The sequence below is a fragment of the Quercus suber genome, unplaced genomic scaffold (assembly GCF_002906115.3).
Source record: "Quercus suber isolate HL8 unplaced genomic scaffold, Cork oak 2.0 scaffold_30, whole genome shotgun sequence".
In the NCBI taxonomy this organism is placed as follows: domain Eukaryota; kingdom Viridiplantae; phylum Streptophyta; class Magnoliopsida; order Fagales; family Fagaceae; genus Quercus; species Quercus suber.
In genome coordinates, this window is record NW_027069495.1 from 1,509,458 (window position 1) to 1,528,421 (window position 18,964).

Consider the following 18,964-nt stretch of genomic DNA (forward strand, 5'->3'; position numbering starts at 1 on the left):
TTTACATCATATTGATTAGAACTAATAATCTCTAAACATTTAAATTCATATTTTTTGTTAAATAAATTAAAGATTACACTGTCAAAATATACTAATAGTTTTAAAAATTATGAAACATATAAAAATTCAATCAAATTTTAAATAGTTTAAATAAAAACGTCCCTTTACATGTCTAAGAACAAGTCAATATAAGAAAAAATATAAAAATAAATTAAACTAAAAAGAAAGCTTTAATTTTCATAGACAAATGCAATAAAAAAAAAAAACTCTAACTTCGAACTACTTACTAATGATTAAATTTGCAGTTGTCCTTTCTTAATGAAAATAAAAGAATACAAACATAGCTTCATATCTCACTTATCGAATTGTAAATATCTTTTTAAAAAAAATCTTTTTCGAAAATAAGGATAGTTTCAATTAAAGAGAATTATTTTTTATAAAAATTTTTAATTATCTATTTTTAGAAATATATATCATGAATATACTTTAATTTAATGAGCTAGTTTAAGATAATAAGAATAATAAGATGATGAAAAAAAATGCAGTGAAGCAATAACCGTGAGGATGATTATGTTCCACTGTTAATTTAGTGAGGGTACCGATGGGAGGCACAGCGTAATTCAGGCAATCATACATCCCTCATGTTTTTCTTGCACCTACAACAGGGAAGCTACTACATGTTTGAGGAACAATCTCTAAGGCAACATCATATATTTGTAATTTAGGCAGTGTTATTACACACATTTCTTTTTTTGAACTGGTATAAGTCACAATTTCAGTTCAAAAAATAAATTGTGTAAGATATGTGAAATAAAATGTGTGAACTAATGATTACACTTGTAAGTTGGGCCCAATGTAGTCATTTACACGCCAAGAGAGCCGTTAAAAATTGCACAAAGTCATTTAATAAGAAAATATTATTTTGTGTATGTTCTAATAAGTTTTACCATTTACTCAAAAAAAAATTAGGAAGTTTATCCCATATTGGTTGTGCGTGTCTAGAGTCCGCTGTTTATAACTCAGTCTACAACTACAAAAGGGTTATGTAATGTAGTTGTACTCTGGTTATGTAATGTATTATAAACCCAGTTTAAAACATTAGTATTACTATTTTTGTGTGTGTTCTAATAAGTATTATTGTTTACTATAAAAATAAAAAATAAAAAAAAGCAAGAAAATATTAAAGTAACATCTATTCACTGTTTGAAATGGGGACCAATATTTTTTTGACAAGTAAGAATTTTATTACTAAAGAGCTACCTCATGAAATGAACACAAGGTAGCCTAAAAAATACATCAAGTATTACATGCAAACGAAAGTGAATCGATGAAATTTGTGGCAGTACTACTAGAACTAAGACCCATTAAATTTGACTATTCGTCAAGTTGTCTAACCAGGTAACTGAATGTGAGAATTTTTATTCATTGGCAGGTCTGTTGGACCAATTAAGTGCCATTAATTAGTTTCATACTGTACAAAATAACCAAACTTTTGGTTGAAATAACTCCATTTGGGTACGTATGTCAAATTACTAGTGGATCTGGCTTAATTAACTCCACAACTTTTTTTCTCAAAAAAAAAAAAAAAAAAAAAAAAAAAAAAAAATCAAATATATGAAAGGAAAAACAAATCGGGAGCATGAAAAAAAATCTCCTTCTGCTTGACATGCTCACAATAACAGGTTGATCAGAGGCCAAATGCCATCACATCTAAATTGTTGAAAATTGAATTTTATTTACATAAAGTAGAGTGTTTTGAAGGATGGAGAGCTAGTAACAACTTAATTTAATGATGGGAAGTTTAGAACACATAAGGGACACATAGGGATAGGGTGTAGCTTATACAGTGGCATAACTTAATCCTCTCTCTCTTGATATATATATTAGGTGTGCAATTATGTATGAGTGTATCTATAATTGTATATATGAGCTTTGTAATTGACATTGACCAAATCCATGTTGTGATAATCAAACATGTCATCAAATATATGAAAGGAAAAACAAATCGGGAGCATGAAAAAAAATCTCCTTCTGCTTGACATGCTCACAATAACAGGTTGATCAGAGGCCAAATGCCATCACATCTAAATTGTTGAAAATTGAATTTTATTTACATAAAGTAGAGTGTTTTGAAGGATGGAGAGCTAGTAACAACTTAATTTAATGATGGGAAGTTTAGAACACATAAGGGACACATAGGGATAGGGTGTAGCTTATACAGTGGCATAACTTAATCCTCTCTCTCTTGATATATATATATTAGGTGTGCAATTATGTATGAGTGTATCTATAATTGTATATATGAGCTTTGTAATTGACATTGACCAAATCCATGTTGTGATAATCAAACATGTCATCAAATATATGAAAGGAAAAACAAATCGGGAGCATGAAAAAAAATCTCCTTCTGCTTGACATGCTCACAATAACAGGTTGATCAGAGGCCAAATGCCATCACATCTAAATTGTTGAAAATTGAATTTTATTTACATAAAGTAGAGTGTTTTGAAGGATGGAGAGCTAGTAACAACTTAATTTAATGATGGGAAGTTTAGAACACATAAGGGACACATAGGGATAGGGTGTAGCTTATACAGTGGCATAACTTAATCCTCTCTCTCTTGATATATATATATTAGGTGTGCAATTATGTATGAGTGTATCTATAATTGTATATATGAGCTTTGTAATTGACATTGACCAAATCCATGTTGTGATAATCAAACATGACAGAAGTTTTTATTAAATAGTGGTAATATGTAGTAGGAAGGAGCATCTTCTCAAAGGCTAACTATAACAATGAAACCACTCTATAGATTACAGCATAAGGTCATAAGGTCTTCAAGAACAAATTTAGAACTACAAACATAACAAAGGAAATCATAAAAAAGTGAAAATTTGCAACTAACCTGACCTTCCGTTTGCAGACAACTTTTTCATATTGGATATCACTTCCGTTATCATCTATTTTGCCATGAGTTGGATGAAAATTGACAGCAAAACAGACTTTACTTTTTCCTCCCCATCTTGATCATCAATATGCAAGATGGTCTTGCAACTGCACTACCAACCAACTCTAATATCTCAAGAACAGTACCAAGCACACCCTTATGCTCCTAGGAAGGCAATAGCAATTTGCTCCAAGTAAATGATTTTGAGTTTAAAAGTCATCAATATGTGTGCATGCATAGAATATAAGTAAGCCTTAGCTCAGCTACTAGGGATTACCAAATCTTCTACTACAGTGGTCATCTCTTACACTTCATATATTTATAAGATCACATCCTTTGCGCCTCAAAACAGTACAATCAAAGGGAGAAAATTTTGGGGACCTGGAAGCAGAGAGAGAAAGGTTCCTGATTAATTAATTTTCAATCCATCAACTTCCTTTCGTGTCTGTCATATAACCTCCTGGGAGCAAATTATTATCTACAAATTCATTCCTTAAATCAGTTCTCAAGGTTCCACTGCTCTGTTTCTTCTTCTGTCTCTCGTAGCCATTCTCTGCCCATACCTCTCAAATATATCTGCCAAATCAACTGACCCTACCTCTCTCAGTTTCTTTGCCACCTCCTCAAACATAACAACACCCTCTTCATTTGAATAATACTTCAAAAACTTATTGTAATCAAATCTGGGAACCTCAAGCCCTTTCCTTAAACTCCTCTCCACATACTTTGTGGCTTCTAGAGACTTTCCCGCCTTAACCAAACCACCAACAAAAATAGTTTCAAAATTCACAAGTGGGTCAGTTCCCTTCCTCCCTCTCTTCCCTAGATGCCCTTGCAATAACATTATGTAGGTATGCATTGTAGGCTCACACCCTCTCTTTATCATCTTTCTAAACACTTGTGTTGCTTCACTTGCCCTTCTTAACTTCAAAAGTCCTTTTATCAACCCATGGTACACATTGATATCCGGTTTCTCAATCCCTTCCATAATCCTATAAGCCTCTCTAACTCTCCCTCTCGCCAAAAGCCCATATATAAGCGATCCCAATGTTAGATTATCAGCCTGAGCCCCTCTCTCATGCATTTCTTCGAACAACATGTACGCTTGCGCAATCTTACCCCTTTTGCACATCCACTCAATCACAAGCCTATAAGTTGAAAGACCCAAATCATCAATTCTCTTTGTCCTCATCATCTGAAATACCTTCAATGCCTCATCATACCTATTAATCTTGAAGAGGGATTCCATCATTTTCTCAACCGCATCAATATCAGGCTGGAACCCCTCATCCACCATCAAATTCCAAACCTTTGAAGCCTCAACCAAATCACCCACGTCACAAAAACCCTGTATCAAACACTTATAAGTAACCCCACTTGGCTTTATCCATTCTTTCAACTTGGACACAACAAACTTGGCCTCCTCAACAAGTCCATTCCCACACAAAGTCTCAACCACCTTATTCAAAGTCTCCAAGCTATACTCATACCCACATGCATTCATAGAGTGAAAAAACTCCACACACCTTTTCAACTCCCTCGCTGTTGCCAAGGTGTTGAGCGCAATCCTAAAAGTCTTCTCATTGACAAGACGACGTCGTCCCATCTCATGGAGAAGCTCCCAGAAAAGCTCAATGTTGCGTGATTTGCCAATCACGTCAAGCAACTTGTTGAAGGAGACAGAGGTGTGAGTGAAATGTGAACGTGAATTGGCTTCTGTGTATTGAAAAAAGTGGTAGACAGGTCGCCATGAGTAAGGGAACTTGTTGCAGACTTGGAGGAAGAACTCGTGGGTGAGGTGGTTGTCTTGGTTGAATTGTGACTGGCAAGCGTGGAGCTTGGAGTGGAGTCTTGGGTCTGGTGAGTCTTGTTGCTGGTAGAGGATGGTGCAGACTCGGAGCAGGTGATCTGGGTTGGGTGGCAAAATGGTGGTAATGGGCTTGGAAGGTTGTGGTGGGTGAGTACAGTTGGTGCTTAATAGATGAAGGTGGTAGTGGTGGTGATGATGGATGAGGTTTATGATGGGTTTAGTTGGTGCTATTCGTTTCACTATCATTGAGAGAGACTGATCTTGTTCACGACTTGCTTAAGCAGACTGCATTGAAATCACATTTTGTAGTGTCAAAATGGAAATTTTATCAAACCAATTATAACATAAACTGAAATTGACTTATTAAAAACACACATTGATGTTTGTTACACATAACATTAAGCTATAAAGTTTCTATAATGGCAAAAGTCACCTTAATATAATTCATGGTAAAAAAACCCTTCTACAAACTAGCATTTCAACTTGTAGAAGTTTCCCTAAAAAAAAGGGGGCCCAATGGACATCACAGTGCCTATCAGCAGTATAAGCTTCCAGCGAGTTTTCAGACCTTGAATGCTTGGAATTGAAAAAAGCCACAGATGGAATCAGACTGAAAACAATAACGCATAAAATTCTTTCAAATTCAAGGCACTTCAATTGGCACACCATTATTAATAACAAAGAGAATGAAAACCCTTTAAAATTACCACCATAAGCAAAGTTTGGAAGCTTTTCGTATTGATTTTCCTGTGGTTTCTGAGCAACCAAACAAAGGAAGCAAATGAGAGAGAGATAGAGGCAGATTAGTACTTGGAAGTAGAACAAGCTTAAAGTAATGGCAGCTCCGTCAACCAATGTAGTTGAGCTTGAGAATGATGGCTATGGGGGTTTAATGGTGCACAAAGAGAGAAAGAGAGAGAAGCAGCAGAAAATTCAGTGGGTCAGGTTTCTTATTTTATTTTATTTTATTTTTAGAATTTTTTTACTATGATTGATTTCACAGGCTAGTGCATTCCCATCATGCTAGTTAAACTAGCATTTGGGGAAGAAAATAGCTAAACCCACACAAATCTGCAGTGCATCATCAACCTCCTCAAACTAGCATAGAGAAGTAGCATTGAACTTTGAACATTACCTCATTATTATTATTGAGGGTACAATTAATCACTATTGTTAAAAAAAAAAAAAAAATCAGCTGTTTATTCAAGGTAGAGGATGGTGCAGACTCGGAGCAGGTGATCTGGGTTGGGTGGCAAAATGGTGGTAATGGGCTTGGAAGGTTGTGGTGGGTGAGTACAGTTGGTGCTTAATAGATGAAGGTGGTAGTGGTGGTGATGATGGATGAGGTTTATGATGGGTTTAGTTGGTGCTATTCGTTTCACTATCATTGAGAGAGACTGATCTTGTTCACGACTTGCTTAAGCAGACTGCATTGAAATCACATTTTGTAGTGTCAAAATGGAAATTTTATCAAACCAATTATAACATAAACTGAAATTGACTTATTAAAAACACACATTGATGTTTGTTACACATAACATTAAGCTATAAAGTTTCTATAATGGCAAAAGTCACCTTAATATAATTCATGGTAAAAAAACCCTTCTACAAACTAGCATTTCAATTTGTAGAAGTTTCCCTAAAAAAAAGGGGGCCCAATGGACATCACAGTGCCTATCAGCAGTGTAAGCTTCCAGCGAGTTTTCAGACCTTGAATGCTTGGAATTGAAAAAAGCCACAGATGGAATCAGACTGAAAACAATAACGCATAAAACTCTTTCAAATTCAAGGCACTTCAATTGGCACACCATTATTAATAACAAAGAGAATGAAAACCCTTTAAAATTACCACCATAAGCAAAGTTTGGAAGATTTTCGTATTGATTTTCCTGTGGTTTCTGAGCAACCAAACAAAGGAAGCAAATGAGAGAGAGATAGAGGCAGATTAGTACTTGGAAGTAGAACAAGCTTAAAGTGATGGCAGTTCCATCAACCAATGTAGTTGAGCTTGAGAATGATGGCTATGGGGGTTTGACGGTGCACAAAGAGAGAAAGAGAGAGAAGCAGCAGAAAATTCAGTGGGTCAGGTTTCTTATTTTATTTTATTTTTAAATTTTTTTTACTATGATTGATTTCACAGACTAGTGCATTCCCATCATGCTAGTTAAACTAGCATTTGGGGAAGAAAATAGCTAAACGCACACAAATCTGCAGTGCATCATCAACCTCCTCAAACTAGCATAGAGAAGTAGCATTGAACTTTGAACATTACCTCATTATTATTGTTGAGGGTACAATTAATCACTATTGTTAAAAAAAAAAAAAAAAATCAGCTGTTTATTCAATTGCATTATTGCTGGTTTGTTTGCATTCCTTTTACTCATTATAGGTTTGAAGGTGCATAAGTTGAGTGAGGAAGAGTGTGAATGCTTCAGAACAAAATGTTTGATATGAGGACAAGATTCCATTCTTTTCATTGAATAAAAAAAAAAAAATCTTCTTCCTTTTGTTTTCACAGGGCTTTGTTCCTGGTACAAAAATCATACCCTATGCTTCTACTAGAAAAAAAAAAGGCAACAACTATAAATTTTCACTACCAAAGTTTCTCATAGTCATTTCTTCAAACACGTTGCATACAACTTACAGCCTAACAAAAATTGAACAAGTTATCGTAACACCACAAAATTTATATATACTAACTCCCAATACCAAAGTTTCTCATAGTAACTTGTTAGGACACAAAGAAACAATCGACAAACACTCACCTCGCAGTAGCTTCCTGATTCTGCTTGTTACTTTTGCGACTTCTGCGAAGGTGAAGAAGACTGAAGAGAGAGCAATCGGAAATACTCATAAAATCAGAATTTCTAAACGTCTAGCACTTGACACGTCATTTAAAACCAACAACAACTTAACCTAGTAGTCTAGTACCAAAGTTAACGTTAGTTTAGTTTTTATACCGTTAACTCTAATTGTCGAAGTTAAGGAGGGAAGGAAGAGAAATCTTTGATGATAAATTGTTACTGATTTACTGGTTTTTATCGAACATACCACTGATATTATTGCACTTAAAATTTGTTATTAAATTATTGTGATATATTGTGGTATTTTTATCCAAGTAAATATTCTAAATTAATGTTGTCAAAAAATTTGTAATTCTATAACATTTTCCTATCAAATTTATTCCTCCTTTTTTTTTTTTTTTTGGTGATGTAATGATTTTTTTGAAGCTTTGTTAGGTTTTATTGTTGTGCATACATGACTAGAGAGAGCCAATAAGGTAGGTCGACACATCTTTCTTGAGTGCATATTTTATTTCATATTGAAACGATGGACTTATAATTAGGGCCGACTCAACAACTTTGCGAGCCTTAAGCGAAAATTTTAAGTGGAGCATTTTTTATATTTAAATATTAATTAAATAATATTTATTGAATTTTTTATATTTACTTAAAATCTATTTAAAATAATATTAATCACTATAATACAAATGAGTTGATATGATATACATCAAATTATTAATTGATGTAATAACTTATAATAATTAATAAAGTAAAAGTTTGCATAAAAAAAAAAAGAGAGGTAAAAGATATAGTGGGTGTGTGTGTGTATACATTAAGTGTGGGTGTGATTGGGTTAGTGTGTGGCTGTGTGGCATGTTGGGGTCAGGTGTGAAATGTGAATTATGAACTTATGGCCTTGTGTAGAATCAAGATGTGCAGTGATGCGGCTTGTGGGCAGACTGTGCAGTGCTGTGGGTAGTGCAAGACCAGCATAATGTCCTATGACTCCTATCAATCAAGCAAATTAAAAAAATATAATTTAAAATATTTAAATTGAATAAAAAGCAAACTCTTCGATCTTAAATATCGAAAAGACAAAGAGCGAGAAAGGGCCAAAAGGGTTACCTCTGTTATACCTACAAGTTATAATCATGGGTTCAATCTATGGGCTATAATGCAAATAATTATAAATGTTAACGTGTATAGTGTTGTGGGCTTTAGGCTAAACTAGATTACTTGTATAGCACACATTCTTATACTACACTCTTACTTGTACTGAACTAATATGCCTCCTATATAAAGACACTCATGTATATTCTTTCACTATGAAATACAATATTATTGCATTCAGTATTTCTAACATGGTATCAGAGCCATCGCTCTGACTTTTTCATTACAGTCTTGTCTCTATTAGTGTTATTCCAGACTTGCAATTGCTTCCGCTGTTACAACTGCTGTTGTAGCCATTCGCCATTAAACCTTTGACGCATCTCAGTCATCGTCTCTGGTTCGGACCTACAGCCACTGTCGTTCAAAGTCTCGAGACCATTGCCATACCGTTGCCGCCGTGATCCTTCTTCCGATTATGTTTTTGCAGGCATCACTAAGATCATCCACTGCCGATCTACCATTCAGTGAAAACCTGACCACCATCGGAGGTCCCACGCGCTGCCCAAATAATCTATGCCCAAGATCACTCGCTCCATGCGCTGCAGTTGTCTCCGAAAAATCTCCACGCGTCGCCTCAGATTCTTGACTTCCAGATTGTCTTCTTGGTACACGCACCACCCTGACAGCCTCCTCATCCACCAATCTACAGAACCTAAGATTTTGGCCATAATCTGATCTTACATGCGCCTCCCTAGCCTCTGGCTTCATCTCCACGCACCAGTGAAAATCGCACGCTCCTGCCACGTGTAACAAACTGCTGCTAATGTTATTTTGACCTCATCTGATGATGTCATTACTCCACGTCAACAGCCACGCAAGCACATCCACATCAGCCCTAGTCCACATTAGCGACAGGTCATAGGATGACGTTAGCGGCTTTGCTGCCCAATCCATTGACTTTGACCCTGAACCTGTTGACTTTGACTTTTTGAGATGACCTTTGACCAAAAGTCAAATTTTTCTGAAAGGGCTTATCTTGCTCAGTTTTTCGCGTAGATTCCAATTTTGGACTCCATTTCTTCATTTGAAACTCCAAAATTGGTCAATTGGCACATTCTTCATTGTGGTTTCTTCAAAGGTATTCTTTAAGCCATCTTCAAGTGATTTTCTCATGTTTATCCAACCTTAAACCTTCATCAAGCTTCCGCCTTGAGTTTGAGGGAGGATGTTAGAGATATATTAGACATATTAGCCCAATGTAATAGGCCCAAACCCATTCTTGCTTGTACTAGTAGTCTAGGGTTTAATTGTCTATATATACTTATGTTAGGCTTCATTGTAACATAGGTTATTGTACTATACTCTTATACAGTAAAGATGTGGCCCTTAAGGGCTTCCTTCGTGAATGTAGGCTGACAAGGCTGAACCATGTAACCTTCGTGTTCTCGGTGTCCTATTCTATGCTTCCTCTTCTGCATCCACTCTAGCATATATAACATGGTATAACACATCGTGTTGCTAATAACATATTTAACATGAAAGTTTAGTCTTGTCGGCCTACATCCATAGAGGAATCCATTAAGGGCTACATCTTTACTGTATATGAGGTGTGTGGACCTGCAGCCGCCGTCGTTTAGAGTCTCGAGACCACTGCCATACTGTCGCCGCCATGATCTTTCTTCCGATTGTGTTTTGCAGGCATCACTAAGATCGTCCACCACCGATCTACCATTCAGTGAAAACTTGACCACCATTGGAGGTCCCACACGCCCTTACGCGCCACCCAAAGAATCTGCGCCCAAGATCATGCGTTCCATGCGCCGCCTGTCTTCTTCACGCGCCTACACGCGCTGCCATGCGCCAGATCTGCACCTGCTGACGTCAGCCCTAGGTGACGTTATCACTGCAACGTCAGCCCTAGCTGACGTCATCACTCTACGTCATTGCTTATGTTATCATAGTCAACCGCGTCATCATAGTCAGCCGCTTACATCAGCAAACGTCATCTTGCTGATGTCATCCTAGTTAGCTAATCGCATCGTTGATTGTTGACTTTGACTTTGATTTTGACCGTTGACTTTTTTAGAGTTGACTTTTTTTGTAGTCCAAGTGCTCCTTACCCAGTTTTTCGCATAGATTTCATTTTTGCAGTCTGTTTTTGCATATTTTGATTCTAAATGAAGTATAAGGACATGTCTTCTTCTTGTTGCAATAATTGTAGCCAACAATCCAGTAAACGTTTTTGCAACTTTTGCAAACGTTTTGGCCATAATATTGAGACTTGTTATCGTTGCAACAAATCAGCTATTTCAATTTCTGCTGCTACTATTACTAACACTGAGAGTGTCCAACCAATGGCTCCCGTCTCTGCACAGTCTAAATCTTCAGGACGCACTTTCACCATGTCCACAGATGACCTTAAAACCATCATCGCTAATGTCATTCGTATGGTTGGTAATGCATCATATTCCTCTTCTCTCTCATCTTTCTCTGGTATGTCTCCTTCCTCTTGGCTTATGGATTTCGCTTATTGCAATCACATGACACCTCACTCGTCCTTATTTTCTGAACTCAAACCTGCACCACACCCTTTTAATATTCGCATAGCAAATGGTTTCACAATGTCTGGCCATAATATAGGTTTTGTTTCGACCTCCAACCTCTCGGTTCCTGGGGTCTTTAATGTTCCTAAGCACTCTTACAATTTATTTTCTGTGGGACAATTAGCTGAGTTGGGTTATCACATTATATTTAATTATTCTGGGTGTATTATGCAAGATCTGAGGACAAGACAAGAGCTTGGGACCGGTCTCAGAGTTGGGCGTATGTTTCCCATAGACAACCTTCGTCTTCCACTTGTTGCTCCTGTTTCTATTGCTGCAGCTACTACAGTTTCTTCAATTCCTTCCTTTGCACTTTGGCATGCTTGACTTGGTCACGCATGTCAGTTAGGAAAACAACCATTCGCTTCTAGAGGTTTGTTAGGTTCGGTGTCTACAGAAAATTTTGATTGTGTTTCATGTTAGTTAGGAAAACAACCAGCTTTGCCTTTCAATATTAGTGAATCCATATCCACTGATATCTTTGACCTTATTCATTCTGATGTTTGGGGGCCTTCCTCTGTCTCTGGTATTGGTGAGTCTCGATATTTTGTTGTCTTTATTGATGATTACTCTCGCTATAGCTGGATTTTTAATATGAAACATCGTTCTGAATTATTTGAAGTATATTCTAATTTTCCAAAAATGGTTGAAACTCAGTTTTCCAGACGCATCAAAATTTTTCGATCTGATAATGCTCTTGAATACACTCAATATGCTTTTCAAGCTGTTTTGCATTCCTATGGCACTGTTCATCAACTAACTTGTTCAGGTACCTCTCAGTAAAATGGTAGAGTTGAAAGAAATCTTCATCATATTCTTGACACTATTCGTGCTCTCCTTCTCTCCGCCAAAGTTCTTGCTCCTTTTTGGGGTGAAGCTGCTGTTCATACTATTAATCGCATTCCGAGTCCTGTTATCCAAAATCAAACTCCATATGAGCGCCTTTTTGGGTCACCTCCAGACTATCACCACCTTCATTCCTTTGGTTCTGCTTGTTTCGTTCTTCTTCAGCCACATGAGCATAACAAACTTGAGCCTCGGTCAAGCCTTTGTTGTTTCATTGGCTATGATGAAACTCAAAAGGGGTATCGGTGTTATGATCCTATCTCTCATCGTCTTTGTGTCTCCCGCAATGTTGTCTTTTGGGAACATTGCCTCTTTGTCGAACTCTCTCACTTCCGTGCCTCCTTGTCTTCCTCTTCTGTCTTAGAACTTTTTCCAGATGAGACACATATTCCTTCTGTTGCTACTTCTGATCCTCTAGTAGTTGCTCCTGATTCTCCTGTACACTTCTCTATCCAACCACCATATATCACTGATCCCTTTCCTAGTTCACTCTATAATGAACAAGTGGAAGATAAACAGGTTAAAGACGAGCTACCCAACCCCAACCTTGAGCTTGGGTCACCTGCTCCTGCTCAGTCTAAAGATCTTACACAAGACATTCCACCTTGTCACTCAACTCGGGTAACATCTATTTTTGCACATTTACTTGACTATTATTGTTACACTACCCTTGCTACACTGCACGAGCCTCACACCTATCATGAGGCTTCCACTGACCCTTTATGGCAGATTGTAATGAAAGAGAAACTTAATGCATTATCTAAAAACCATACTTGGGATTTGGTGACATTCCCCCCCCCCCCCCCCCCCCCCCCCCCGANCATTACGATTCTGCCTTATTTCTTCGTTGCACTGACAAAGACACTAGTTTACTTCTCCTGTATATGGATGATATGATCATAACTGGTGATGACCTCAATGGTATTCAAAAACTCAAGGATTTTCTTAGTCAGCAGTTTAAAATAAAAGATCTTGGACATCTCAGTTACTTATTGGGTCTTGAAATCACTTATTCTACAGATAGACTTTATATTACTCAAGCTAAGTATGCCTCTGAACTCTTGTCTCAAGCTGGACTTACTGATAGTAAGACTATTGACACTCTGGTTGAGTTTAATGCGCATCTGACTCCCTCAGGAGGGAAACCATTGTCTAATCTCTCTCTTTATAGACACTTGGTTGGCATCCTAGTTTATCTCACTATCACTCATCCATACATTTCTTATGCTGTTCACCAGGTGAGCCAGTATCTGTCTGCTCCACAATCGACTTACTATGCTATTGTTCTGCGCATTCTTCAATACCTAAAGAGCACTTTCTTTCATGGTCTTTTTTACTCTGCTCAGTCTCCTCTTATTCTCTGTGCATTTTCTAATGCTGATTGGGCAAGAGATCCCATTGGTTGTAAGTCCACCACTGGTTATTGCTTTCTTCTTGGTTCTTCTTTGATTTCTTGGCAAAGTAAGAAACAAACTCATGTGGCCTACTCCAGTACTGAAGCAGAATATCGTGCCCTTGCTGATACCACATCTGAGCTCCTTTAGCTACGATGGCTTCTCAAAGACTTATGTATGTTCACATTTTCTGCTACTTCTCTTTATTGTGACAACCAAAGTGCCATTCATATTGCTCACAATGATGTTTTCCATGAACAAACTAAATATATTGAGATCAATTGTCATTTTATGTGGTATCATCTTGTCCATGGTGCTCTCAAGCTGATCTTAATATTCTCTAAAGATCAACTTGCAAATATCTTCACCAAGTCATATCCTAAGGGACGTCTTTGTTATTTTGTTGACAACTTCAAGCTGATCTCACATCCACCTTGAGTTTGAGAGTGGCTGTTAACGTATATAGTATTGTGGGTTTTAGGCCTAACTAGATAACTGTATAATACACATTCTTGTACTAAAATATCAGAACAATGGTTTTATACATGCATTTATCAGCTTTGTTTTCTAATGGTATTTGCTTTGGAACTTTGAAAAAAGATACTAATCTAGAATATCCAAAACCATTATGGGTTTGCGAGGTCATGGAAGATAAAGGGTTTGCCTCTATTTTATCTTAATCCTTAACTATAAATTAATTTACCATTTTACATTTTTCCCCTTAAATTATATATATTTTTTGGAGATAAATTACCATATTTACTAAAAATTTGAACCTTTTATAAAAAAAAAAAAAAAAAAAAAAAAAAATCCTTTGTTGGTAAATACTATTTCAGCCGCGCGATCTTGGTAAGATCTAAGGGTCAGCATTTGAAAACAGGCTTTGGAGCCATCGCTTCAAAAGCTCTTTTTCCCATAGGCTTCTCCTTAGAAAAGAAACAGACCACAAACAGAGACAGAGAGAAAGAGAAACAGAGAAGAAACACAGAGAGAGAGAGAGAAGAAAAACCCAGATAGATTTCTCAGAGATAATACAAAAATAATTAGCGATGGAAGCCCGAGCAGTTGTTCCTGCACAACCAAGAGGTCCGTCACTGCTTCTAATCTCATATTCTTTTCCCCCTTTTTTTTTTTTTTTTTTTTTTTTCTTTTTTTGAAGGATTTTTTCTTTGATATCCCGTGTGGGTTGTGGTTGATCGTGTATAAATTCATGTAGATGCGTTTACTTTTGGATTCTTGGGTTTAGTTTTTGGGTTTTTAAAAACTTGTTTTAGTTCTGATTTATGTGTTCATTGGCAATTCTTTCGAATATTGGGTATTGATTTTTGAGTTTCTCTGTTTATTACTCTTCTTTATTTTTAATTTTTTGAGATTTTTTGTATAATCAAATCATTTTTTTTTCTGGGGAATTTGTTGGAGTCTATCATTATAATTGTAACTGGGATTTCATTTTCTTAGATTGTCATATCTCATATTATTAATTTCTTCAAAGATTCTGTTATGATCAAATGAAAGGTTAGGGACTGAATCTAAATAAGGGTTTTTTTATGGTTCTTTTATTTTAAATGTGTTTATTTGTCTTCTTTTTCCTTAATTCTTATATGATACTAATATTCTTAATTAACTTAATGTCACTGAAATATCCCTTGTTGAAAGTACCCATTTTTTTTTTTTTAATCTATTGGCAGTGTGGGCGTGTGTGTGAAATCCATCATGGATGTAAATGGCCCTTGTCTCTGGGTGTTAATATTGTACCAACAAACTTATGAATAGCACCCTTTCTAACTCCCGAATACACCGATGATGAGTTCCAGTATATCATGAAGGAAGTCATGGGTGTGTTGTATGTACTTCTTGAATTTAATGTATTAAAAGTTATTGCTATGTTTTATTATGTTTCATATTGATCAGAAAATAATGATTTTATCTTTGATTTTCTGACTATCTATATTTTTGGTATCCTGTGATTGGGATGGGGGGTATCTTCTGGGATTTCCCTACCCAATCTCTTGCCTGATTAGCTTTTCTGTGTTCAAGAAGGTTTGGTAACGATAATGATTTCCGTAATTGGCATAAAACTGACAATGCACCAAACTATCTGTGCATTTAGATAATTTCTGTTTTTTTTCTTCCTTGTTCCCACAATTTGAGTATGATGTGAGCTATTATCAGTCCTTTATTTTTTGAATACATCCCATTTAAAGTTTTTGATATTATAGGAACAGAAAATAAAGGAAGGTCTCTACATGATGGGCTTAAAAGATAGGATATTCTGTCTTTCTTGGTACATGTGCTTTGCAGCTAAATTTTGTTCTTTTTCCTTGACAGAATCATCATAATTGTCCGTTTTTCAATGAATATTCAAAGAATTCTGGAAATAGAATCTTTTCCTTCTCATTTCTATTATGGGATTTTTTCACCTGTTATGCTATTTTTGCAAACATATTAGTTATGTGATGGAAAACGAAACACATTATAGTTATGTGGCCTTATTTGGAACTTAGAGACTGGAGTTCCATCCATTGGAAACTTGAAAGAAAATATAACCTTAGGTTTTTCTCCAAGAGACTCGAGTTCCAAATGAAGTCATGTAACTAATTTGTTTCAATTTTAGTTGCATAATGTTTGTAAAATTTGCTTAACAGGCAAAAAACCTGCTCAAACCCATTGGCTAAGCTTTTGTTATACCAACATTCTATGTGAAGTCCTCACAAACAATCTCTTCATGGTGTTAAGTTTCAACTTGTACAAACTAAATCTCCTAGCAAGTGGCATCAGAGCCAAGGTAGGTGGTTTGATTGGGCAAGTGTTCATTAGTGGGTTCAGCAACATGGATCCTTTTATGCCACTGAACCCTTTTCTGGGAGTGTAAGTGATGAGGGGTGGATAGCATTACGTCTTACATGTTCTACACACTCATTATTCCATAAGAACACCTATATGAATTCCTGGACTTCAAGTGAGCACAATGTGAATTTTTAAGTATTTTATCACGTTTTTGGTTGAGGGGCATAAATATAATCCCTGCTCATCAGTTTCAGCTACTTTGGGTTCACCCTTCAGATTTTTCTTTTCTCCCCATTTGCCTATTTTCAGATTATTTGTCCATACCTTTCTCCCTTCATTCTATTTGATGATTATTTACAAGGCCACGATTATTGGCAAAGTGGTTGGATGTACTTACATTTTTAATTTTTTTCCTGTTTGAATGGGGAAAATTACCCAAAGTCCTTGCAAAATCAGAATGTTATTATTATTAGTGGCATAATTAAGCTTATAGGACACTTCTGAAGCAGCTAACTTTATGCTCATGAGTTATGTGTATGCCTTCATTGATATGGACTTCATTCGCTATGTTTGAGCATCTATCTTTAAATTAAAAAAACAGAATGTAAAAAAAAGGAAAATAAATCTTCTCTCTCTCTCTCTCTCTCTAAATATATATATATATATATAAGCTGCAATTCTCTACACCCTGTATCTTTATCAAAACAATATAGTTGTTTCTATGCTCAAGATCATAGCAAAGAAATATGGGAATCCATTTTGGATCAATATTACAGTTTTACGAGATACGGTCCCAATTCTATGACCAGGTCAGATCTGATTGCAGTAAGTATACTACTTGTACATGTTTATATTATTCATTTAAATATGGTTCATGTTTTATTCTCTTGTATATATTTCTTTTTTTCATTGAATTGGTTAATACTGCTGAATTTTCCAACGTTAGCTATTTGGCATGCTCAATTTTCTTCTCATGATGTGTTTATCAACTCTAGAAGAGCTGTGGTGCCTACACTACGTTAATCTTAAAAGCTTGCGATTTAAGACAATCACTAATCAATCTATCTGATTGGTTTTTGCATTATTCATAGGGAGCTGGGGTTGAATTTTTGTATGATTTTTTGATTAATTTGAATCTGTTTTACAGGATGAGATATGAAAGACATTAAGTGTTTGCCCTCAAAATGACATTCTTTTGCAGAGTTGATTGTAAGTAAGAAACACATTTCGTTTTCCTTTCTCTGTGTGGTAAGATATTTGAATTCTAGTTGTTTATGATATATTCTTATATGTACTAGGTTATTTGGTTAGATCTTTATACTACTTGAATGGTAGTTATGACAGAAGATATGTGTCTTTTCATTTATCTTGAGCTCATCCAATTAGTTAAATGCTAGGCACCTATCATAAGTATTATTACTATGTTACTCAGTTTTGCATGATTCATCTTATTACATATATTGGAAAAGAGGATTCACAATCTTGTTTAGGATTTTTTTTTCATGAAGTAGTCTTATTTGCAAAGTACACTTTTATTCTTTTTAGTAGTTCAGTTTGTTAAACGAATTTTCTGGTGTAGTGCAATACGGTAATGGTTTATGGTCCTGTTCCTAGATTGCAATGATTTTAAACCGGGTAGTTAACAAATTTGGTTAATAAATAGTTTCTACAATTTTTTTATATTTTAGAATCACTTAGGCCTACTAAGTTCTGAAAATTTGATTATTTACTTATAATATAGGGTCATATGTATTACTTATAAAGTTGTGATCATGATGTGATTTCCTCCTCACTTTGATTTTAAATTATTTGCTGTAATCCTGCCTCAAGCCCCTTTTTTTTTTCCTTATCAAATTATTTTTTGTATGATTTTTGAACTCTGACTGAAACTCCTTCTGCTACCTTCGTAACCTATTTTTGTGAAAATTTGTTTTAATAGTAATTGGTGATTTCAAAGTTTCCGCAGCTCCAGCAAGTATTGGATGCATTCATTTTGTTTTCTGTTCAGCAAACTTATTCAACCTCAAAATATAGAAATTCCTTCATTGCATTCCTCTGGCAATGCCTCCTTGCTTATGTTGCTGCAGATGCAATTTAGCCCTTCAAACATAGGAACAGCTCCTACTCCAACTCGTGAATACACCGATGATGAGTTCCAGTATGTCATTAAGGAAGTCATGGGTGTATTGTATGTACTTCTTGAATTTTATGTATTAAAAGTTATTGCTATGTTTTATTTTTTTTCATATTGATCAGAAATTAATGATTTATCTTTGATTTTCTGACTGTCTATATTTTTGGTATCCTGTAATTGGGATAGGTGGGTATCTTCTGGATTTCTCTACCTAGTTGCATGATTAGCTTTTCTGTGTTCAAGAAGGTTTGGTAATGATAATGATTATTGTAATTGGCATAAAACTGACAATGCACCAAACTATCTGTGCATTTGGATAATTTATGTTTTTTTTTTTTTTTTTCTTCCTAAAAACAAAATTCTCTACGAGAGACAATTATGAAAGCAATATCTTAATGTGGAACTTCCCAATGGAGTTTGAACTTTTAGGAGGAACACACAATAAGATGCTATATTTTGAATTCCAACGCCTAAAACGTAACCAAGTTATTGAACAAGCTTTCGAATTGGTACCTAATCTTTTGTTCGAGAATATCCCACAACAGT

General features: G+C 35.7%; 1 protein-coding gene and 1 long non-coding RNA gene across 3 annotated transcripts; one reads left to right on the top strand and one right to left on the bottom strand.

Moving 5' to 3' along the window:
• Nucleotides 1-1,637: 1,637 nt before the first annotated feature.
• LOC112039286 (putative pentatricopeptide repeat-containing protein At1g26500) lies at nt 1,638-7,774 on the bottom strand. Of its 2 annotated transcripts, XM_065770366.1 has the most exons (4): nt 7,527-7,772; nt 5,469-5,517; nt 5,195-5,371; nt 1,638-5,046 (listed from the first exon to the last, which is right to left on the bottom strand). In XM_065770366.1, the coding sequence occupies exon 4, from the start codon at nt 5,005-5,007 to the stop codon at nt 3,457-3,459; it is 1,551 nt and encodes a 516-aa protein (XP_065626438.1). In that variant the 5' UTR covers nt 5,008-5,046; nt 5,195-5,371; nt 5,469-5,517; nt 7,527-7,772; the 3' UTR covers nt 1,638-3,456. The 2 variants fall into 2 exon arrangements, 1 of the variants encoding a protein (XP_065626438.1); XR_010627745.1 differs by lacking the exons at nt 1,638-5,046; nt 5,195-5,371; nt 5,469-5,517 and adding an exon at nt 5,975-6,188 and having other exon boundaries at nt 7,527-7,774.
• Nucleotides 7,775-14,364: 6,590 nt separating this feature from the next.
• On the top strand, nt 14,365-18,690 carry LOC136066290 (uncharacterized). The gene is made up of 3 exons (XR_010627746.1): nt 14,365-14,583; nt 15,186-15,340; nt 17,432-18,690. It is a non-coding gene; the product is annotated as an uncharacterized LOC136066290 (long non-coding RNA).
• The last annotated feature ends 274 nt before the right edge of the window (nt 18,691-18,964 follow it).

Bases quoted from the DNA above. Each gene is read 5' to 3' on its own strand.
- LOC112039286 (XM_065770366.1), bottom strand. From the start codon at position 5,007: ATGATAGTGAAACGAATAGCACCAACTAAACCCATCATAAACCTCATC.